At 39.1% G+C, this 8,513-nt stretch overlaps 2 protein-coding genes across 5 annotated transcripts; one reads left to right on the top strand and one right to left on the bottom strand.

The window, feature by feature from the left end:
- Positions 1-214: 214 nt before the first annotated feature.
- On the top strand, positions 215-5,855 carry LOC109152953 (inactive protein kinase SELMODRAFT_444075-like). 4 transcript variants are annotated; one of them, XM_019300657.1, is made up of 9 exons: positions 215-517; positions 627-766; positions 1,399-1,493; positions 2,123-3,150; positions 3,251-3,411; positions 3,624-3,700; positions 3,832-4,156; positions 4,319-4,511; positions 5,767-5,855. In XM_019300657.1, exons 1-8 carry the CDS (start codon positions 328-330, stop codon positions 4,463-4,465), a joined length of 2,163 nt encoding a protein of 720 aa, XP_019156202.1. In that variant the 5' UTR covers positions 215-327; the 3' UTR covers positions 4,466-4,511; positions 5,767-5,855. The 4 variants fall into 4 exon arrangements, with proteins under 4 accessions (XP_019156202.1, XP_019156203.1, XP_019156201.1 ...); XM_019300658.1 differs by lacking the exon at positions 5,767-5,855 and adding an exon at positions 4,905-5,345; XM_019300656.1 differs by lacking the exon at positions 5,767-5,855 and having other exon boundaries at positions 4,319-4,860.
- Positions 5,776-7,340, bottom strand: LOC109152750 (myosin heavy chain kinase B-like). Its single transcript, XM_019300398.1, has one exon. It carries the CDS (start codon positions 7,012-7,014, stop codon positions 5,776-5,778), a length of 1,239 nt encoding a protein of 412 aa, XP_019155943.1. The 5' UTR covers positions 7,015-7,340.
- Positions 7,341-8,513: the final 1,173 nt, after the last annotated feature.

Genomic DNA, 8,513 nt, shown 5'->3' with positions numbered 1-8,513 from the left:
AATGTAATTTTAACAAAAAAAAATTACTTTTTCTCCATTGTAACACAGTAACGGAATTCACCTATTGCATATGCTTAAAACAATAATAATAATAATAATAATAATAATAATAATAATAATAATAATAATAATAATAATAATAATAATAATAATAATAATAATAATAATAATAATAATAATGCACCGTCATGCCTCGTCTATCATATATACTCTAGAACTATAACCGCCCACACTCTGGACAAGACTGTTAACCAACCTCTCAAGTGGCGCGCTCACTCCCCCTTCTCTCACTCTGCCGCCGTGCCGCCCAATCGCCGACGTTCACAAATGCTACCGCCAAAATCCGACCTCCGTGCCAACTCGATGCCGCGTGTGGTTACGCCATCGGAGAAAGTGATCGTTGCAGTGAAGGCGGAGAAGGTGATCACCAAAGCCGCGCTGGCCTGGGCTCTCACTCACGTCGTGCGTCCCGGTGACTGCATTACGCTTCTCGCCGTTTATTCGGAACGGAAAACCGGTAACGCATTTTTCCTCCTAATTTTTATGTTTTTTTTAGTGGTTAACAACTAAGCAAATCAAACGTGAAATAAAAAAGTGTTTTCCGTCCATTTTCACTGTCTTTGCAGAGAGGAAGAGTTTTTGGGGGTTTCGGAAGCTGAAAGGAGACTGCCGCGGTGGTGACCGAGTCAACTCATCGCCGGATCGGATATGTCAAATCACCGACTCTTGTTCTCAGATGGTTCTTCAATTTAACGACCAAATCGATGTGAGTGATGAGTGAATTACTCAACTACCACTCCTTTAGATTCCATACTTTGAACTTCCCCGTTGACTTGCTCTTGGACAATAGAGTAATTTACCATTGCCTGAAATCTGTGAAAATGGTAGAAATGTGTACTTGTGTTTTGTTTTATTATTTATTTTAAAAAAATGAAATCTAGAATAATATTATAATTTCTATACTTTTTTAGATGCAAATGTTAACTTTTGGAGTACTAAAGACAGTGGAGAAAAAGCACATTTTCCATCTTATACCAGATAAAATTTTGAGTTATTTATTTATTTATTAACTCTTGTTAGAAGTGTATATTGTAAAATTATTTATATCGTTTATTCTAAAAAAGTGCATAACATTTTGGGACATATTAAAAAGATAATGTAGATAGTCATATAGCTTAAAATTTGTATTGTCAATTATTCTTTCCTATAAGACAAGCAGGACAACCTAGTCCTTCTGCTGATTCTAGGAAAGAGCAGAGGCATGTGTGCTCTGCTGTAATTTAGTTGTACAACAATTGTATTAGAAGCAAAAACTTGTAGTGTTTATCCTTGCATAATAAACATATCTAATATTTATCATCAAGTGACGAGATATAAGTTGTTGCAATTTGATTACAGGTCAGAGTGCGGATTAAGGTTGTGTCAGCCAATTTTGCTGGTGCAGTGGCTGCTGAAGCGAAGAGCAATGCGGCTAGCTGGGTCATACTGGACAAGTAATTAAATATAAATGTATTTTCTTTTTCTTAGTGCATATTAGCTCATGAGATTCCTCTTCCCAGTTGTGCTTTACATATTTTCTTGCTTTGCTTCCACATCCAAGACTTGGCGGCACAGCAATAAGTTTAGGATTAGAAAGCAACATTTTAACAGAACAGAAAAAGAAGAGTTATTGTAGCCTACTGGTCCTGCCCTCAGAGCCCACTAAGAATTGAAATGTTTGTCAGTTTTTAGATGCCGTTGTCTTTCTGTTGTTTGGTGTGAACTGTCATCAAAATATTTACTGTGTTTAATGTAGATATATAGGCATATTCACAAGTGCTTAACATGCTTGTCTTCTTTCTGTTCACCTATGTTTTATGTGAACTGGACGAAAAATTTCAAACCATTGTACAGTTCATGCAATGGTGCCACACCTCAGCTAGCAATTTAAGTTAGTATTTGCACTTTAGATGGTAGTTAGAGTTGGCAGAAATGTGCCTGAGTATATAATTTATTTTATTTTATTTTTTTATTTTTCCCTTTTTCCACTATTTGCTACTTTTTCATGCTTCTGATCTCATTTTTGGTTTATGTGTTCTCTGAAATTAAAACTACCAACTCAATTTCTTATTTTCTAAGACAGAAAATTGAAACAAGAACGCAAGTTTTGTGTGGAGGAACTTCGCTGCAATATTGTAGTCATGAAGGGTTCCCAGCCAAAGGTCCTTAGACTCAATTTAGGGTGCTCGGATGAACCACAAACCCCTTATGTTTCTGCTGAGGCTTCACCTGTTTTGGATAATCGAAATTCATATGGGCATAGGATGAAACATTCTACTCCTGTAAGCAGTCCTGAGGATCAAAGTCCTTTATACATGAGAACTCCAGTAGAAAATTTTACCAGACAAGACTCATTTCTTTTATATCAGCACAATCCACTATACGAAGGTCCTAATAAAGCAAAGTTCTTGTCAGCCCATAAAGAAAATGAGTATGATGGTCAGCTTAATGCAATGGATTCAGTTGGGGAAAGAATTATAACTCTATCATCTTTCCAAAAGTCTGAAACTGAGAGTCGTGAAAGAATTTTTTGGATTCCTCAGAACCACATAATTGATAAGAACCTTTCAACAGTAGAAAGCCAAATAAACACCTCTGGAAAGGACAAAAATACTATTACTTCCAGAAATGAACATGGTAATTTTTCCCCACACAATCAAGGTTTGATGAGGAGGGACCAAAACTTTGAGATAGATATTGTCAACTCCAGCATCAGGGAGGCAGTCTCTTTAGGTAGAACCTCTTCAAAACCTCCTCCTCTGTGTTCAATTTGTCAACTTAAAGCCCCATCTTTTGGGAAGCCCCCTAGACAGTTTCTTTATGAAGAGCTAGAGGAAGCAACAGATGGGTTCTCTGACACAAATTTTCTGGCTGAAGGAGGGTTTGGTTTGGTTCATAAAGGGATTCTGAGGGATGGATTGGTGGTTGCTGTAAAACAGCTCAAGTTTCTAGGTTCTCAAGCTGATACTGATTTCTGTAGGGAAGTGCGAGTATTGAGTTGTGCACAGCATAGGAATGTCGTACTTCTGGTTGGTTTCTGCATCCAACAAAACAGGAGATTATTAGTATACGAGTATATATGCCACAAGTCCTTGGACTTTCACTTGCATGGTACATTCTGTTTTTCTAGTATTTTTTGCCACTCAACCTACATGTTAGCTTCTAACTTTGAGTTAGCAAAATATAATAAAGATGTTCCAACATATGACAGGAAAAAATAGAACTACTCTAGATTGGCACTCAAGACTGAAGATAGCTATTGGCACAGCTAGAGGCTTACGCTACCTTCATGAAGATTGCAGAGTAGGATGTATAGTTCACAGGGATTTGCGGCCAAAGAACATCCTCCTAACTCATGATTTTGAACCTTTGGTAACTATTAATTGATGGCTCTTGGGAATCATTTTGTTTCTTTAATTAATTGTATCATGTTTGTTTCTAAAGAACCGTTTAAAAGCTATGTGTATAGAAAGACCTATTTAAGGAAAAAGGGTGGTGAAGTCTTCTGCTTTCATCGTAAAATATGTATTCCATAGAAATTGATAGAAATCACATGGATTTAATAACATGTTTCCTCATTTAAGGTTACGGATTTTGGGCTTGCACGGTTGCACAGTGAATGGGTGTTTTCTGATGACAAGCACTTTCTTGGAACTTCAGGGTACATTTTCAATACTAAAGCATATTCTGTTTTGCATATCACTTCAATAAATTATTGGCAATGTTCTCACCAAGCCATTGAAGCATTTTAAACTGGTTAACTTTGATAACATTGTTTCAATACCTTTCAAGGTACCTGGCACCAGAATTCTTCACTGATGGAAAGGTTACAGAGAAAGTTGACATATATGCTTTTGGCCTTGTGTTGTTAGAGCTGATTACTGGGAAAAAAACGAGCGACTTTCTATATTACAAGGGGCAGAGCCTTTTACTGGAGAATTCTTACCCTTCAGTTACGGTGGAACCAATTCATATTTTAGCACATAAGCATCAGTTGCTGGATTCCAATTTGGCGTCAACACAACTTCATAACTTACCCCGTGAACTACAGGCAATGGGTTTTGCAGCGTCATTGTGTTTACAACGAGAACCTGACTTGCGTCCTCCTATGTCCAAGGTTTTCCCATGTCTTTATTCCAAAACAAAAGTATTTACCCTCTGGTTGTTAAACCAGTTTCCTTTTGTTGCGCTAGAGATTTATACAACTATACGGAGTGACTATTCTTTAACTATATTTTTGGGATGAAAAGGTTCACATTTTTTTAATGTTCATATTTAGGTCCTTAGAGTACTAGAAGGAGGAGCTACAGTCCTGCCACTGGATTTAGACTCGAATTTGGTCAGCAATAGAAGTAGCCACATGCAGGGCGTGAACATAAGCAACCGTCCAGAACCAATGAGGCATTCTCGCCGACTTTCATACTGACACAACATTCTGAAAACTTGGTGCTACTCTGAAGATGAGTTGCCTGGTAAGATATCATTCATTCTTTTAGGGATCTAGTTAGGTTGTCATACTTCACTTCTTTTGCAATGCATTGGAGAAGAGGTATAAATGAAATGACTGAAACATTTTCTTTGTGACTAGGAAATACATGACAAAGATATAACTGTATAACTGTATGTAATATTCTGTTCCTGCTGTTTTCTTTAATAAATCCCAGTTTCCAGCCTTCATTACCACTGTGTACAAGTCATTTACACTACGGTCATTTTTTATCTGTGCTGACCAAGTTCCATTCTGGTAAACTAATAAGAGTTTAAAAGGAGTTATGTATATATATAAACATTAATATGCTATTTAGTCATTATCTTCTTGAATCACGGGCATCTTGTCAAATTATTTTATTGGCCCATTGTTGCAGGGGTGTTGTATGGCCCTTAAAATATTTGATCACATGCATCTTGACTTGTTGAGATTTTGTTTGGATATTGTGAATCTTTGACATTCTTCTCCTCTTTGTCTCTTTTCCTTCATTGAAAAAGAAAATGCATTCTTTAACAGCAAATTATGTGAGTGGAGAACCAGCCATGAATAATTTAAACACAGTCATGTAATATAGACATTATTATGTCAATGACAAGTTGTAGGGGCCTCATAGAACATGCTTGCATTACCAAGAATCACATTGACAAATCTGTATTTATTATGATTATAATTGATTGATTTGTCTGCTTTCTCTTGTTCTATATTTCTTCATTCATGCATGATTGTCAGTGTCAAAACATTCTTTAAAAAAAAAAAAAAACTATTACACCTAATTTTGAGTGTGTGCACTGGATAAATCCTGCTTTGTGACACAAAAGATCACAAGGAAACTTTGTGATTCAGTAATTATCAAGTCTGATAAAATTTGTTAGGGTTGTCGTTTAAGTCTGATAAAATTTGTTAGGGTTGTCGTTTGAGTCTGGTTCACTTTCTCTATTATAAAGTTTGGGTGAAAAGGTAAATTGTGAGATATCTTAATAGGTTAATATATACAAAATTAGTATTTAAAAATTGTAATGAAACAAGTATAATTAGAGGAACCAAATTACCTTATATACAAAGAAAAGAAGAAAAAAAAATCTCATATATATAATTCCATTGCATGAAATTACCTACCCTTCAATAATTATGCATGTAATTAGAGATTGACTATAGTACTAGTACAACTGGACGGTTGAATCTTGAGTGTGTACGGACCCAATTTTGAGTTTTGAGTTTTGAGTTTTGATGGAGAACAGAGGCGGTGTTCATGCCATTCCCATCTTCTGCAAATCAGTGGCGGCTTCAGAAACACTCCACACCTTCACAGACTTATCTAAGCTCCCACTGTAAACCACCCATTTCCCGATCGACTCCTGGTCCTCCTCCACCGTCAGGCACTTAACCGGCCCATTGTGACCGGTCAAGATGGAGAGGCACGTATGAACCGACCCCACCCTCCTCCAAACACAGATGGTCTTATCCGCTGAGCCGCTGAAAATGAGGTTCCCGGCCGCCGCGAGACACAGGACGGCGAGCTTGTGCCCCTTGAGAACGCCGCCGTGGGACAAGTGCTTGTCGTGTTCCCAGAAGTTGACGACCCCGTCGGAGGAGCCGCAGTACAGAACCGATCCCTCCTTGTTGACGGCCAGCGCCGTGACGGCGCACTCCTGGTTCAGCAGCGTCTGTAAGTACACGTGCTTGGTGCCCTTCCCCGCCATTTCTCTTCTCCAAACCTTGACGCTCCCGTCGGCGGAGCCGGTGTACACCATCCCCTCCACGCTGGCCACCACCGAGTTGACGGCGTCGTCGTGCGCGTTCACGGACTCCACGCATTTGGAGCTCTCCGTCTTCCACACCTTGAAAGTCCTGTCCCACGACGCAGAGTATAACAGCCCGTCCTCCGTATCCATGGTCAAACTGGAAATCGCGTCGGAATGTTTTATATACACCGCGCTCCGCTTCAACGACGCCTTGAAAATATCAAAGAACGTCGGCATCGTCCCCACCCGTTTATACACTCCCGGGTTCTTCTGGTTCACCTTCCACACCCGAATCTTCCCGTCCTGGTGGCCCGTGAAAATCCGGTCGCCGGATATCACGATGGCCTTCACCAGCCCACTGTTGGATTTGAAAGCCGCGAATTCCTTCATGTCCTTCCACACCCGAATGTTCTTGCTGTCCGACCCCGTGTACAGAATCTTATCCCGGGAAGCCAGAGAATATATATGCCCTTCCTCCCTAACCAGAGACCCAATCAGGCAGTTCTGCGGGAGATTCTGCGCCGCCGCATTGTTCATCCCCATCGCCCCCGCCCCCGCCGCGCTTTGCGATTGCGACCATGGAGACTTGGCGAACGGGGAGTTCTGGTTCCACGGCGACAACATGGTCGGCGACCCATCCACGCTCAGGCGGACGTTAGGATCGTACGCCGAGTAGCTGCTCTTACGCCCGTTAAAATCCTCGTCGGTTTGGCCCACCGGCATGTTGGGATCGGAATGCGCCATTTTTTAGGATATATCTTTGTTCTTCAATTCCTTGCGGTCTATTATCATATACTCCAATCCCAATGCCAATGCCAATTCCAATTCCACCATAGAAATAAAGACAGAAAGATTGCAGGGGAGGGAGGAAGAATGATTGAATGGGAGAGAGATTTTGTAGGGAAGAATAATATAGGACGGAGGCGGGAGAAGATGAATTTATGATGTCGTTGGCAGTTACGTTGACACCTGTAAAATATTTCGATTCGAATCTTTATCAACTAACAATCATCCAATATTTTTAATTTAATTAATGAATTCCAATCCAGTTTATGCACTCCATTTTAATTTGTCCCCCCTAAAGTTTAGTTTATATTTGTGAATGATTGATTTTAAACATTGGAAATTTATTGACCAACAATCAAGCTTAGCTTAGACCCTTTTTTCCAATACATATACACACAATAAATATCATTTGTAAGTCTAACTAAAATGTCCCATATATGCATGATGCATCCCAATCAATAATGTCGTGATGATCTTGTGGATTGATTAAAAATCTAGCATTGTATTTGTCCTTTCTAAAAATAGCAAAATTTGGCATGTGGCATTGTGGACTGGTTTCCGTTTGGCTATTATAGTTTACAAATCAAATTTGTTAAAAAAAATTATTTTAAAAAAATCATATCTTGTTACTTATAAATTATTACAAGTAAAAATAATCACGGCAAACTAATTGAGACTTGGACCTTCATAAACTAGTCAAACACTCATGACTCATGTAATCACAATATAATTAATATAAAAGTGTTTTGAGTTTTTATATTACTGAAAATGTACCATGCCGGATTCCTAATATAGAAGAAAAATTATTTAATGAGAAAGGTGCTTCTTTAATGAGAACTATATGGTAAAGTTCCTAGACAATTATGTTATCATCATACACCACAGGTCCACAACTCATCAAATGAGTACCCTTCCATTTTAGGAATTTGACACCGTGGTGTAGAATTTTCCTAAAGAAAAATCAAATTCATTGCCCCCTCTCCCCTCCACATGGGTCTGGAGACTTTTTTTTATTAATGCTACTGACTCTATTACATTGTAGTATTTGTTCAAATATACTTTCTCAACCTAATAAAGCACAAAGAGTCAACAACATCTCCACTGAAGTTCGATCTCATGACCTCCCACATAAGAAAAGTCAGTACATATCATCTGAGCACAAAATGTTTGGCTATGGGTTGGAGACCTACTTCTATTGGGTATTGGGTAGTTATAGTGAAATTTGGTTTCCCCAGGCACATGTCAGCAGCCAGATTAACCAGCTCCCCACTACCATCTCGTGCTGGCACGGTGTCCCAGGTAGCAAAAACCAGGTGCGACGTTCTAGAAAGACACACCAAAAAAAAAAAAAAATGTTCGTTAACCTGTCGCTATTCTGCCACACGAAAATGTATGTACATTTGACGACTGCTATCAGCTATCCTATGATCGGACGCCGCGTGTGGGGTTGATGACGA

Source organism: Ipomoea nil, unplaced genomic scaffold, assembly GCF_001879475.1.
Source record: "Ipomoea nil cultivar Tokyo-kokei standard unplaced genomic scaffold, Asagao_1.1 scaffold2480, whole genome shotgun sequence".
Lineage (NCBI taxonomy): Eukaryota > Viridiplantae > Streptophyta > Magnoliopsida > Solanales > Convolvulaceae > Ipomoea > Ipomoea nil.
Note: the sequence above shows the minus strand (reverse complement) of the source record. Positions and strands in the feature narration are given on the sequence as shown.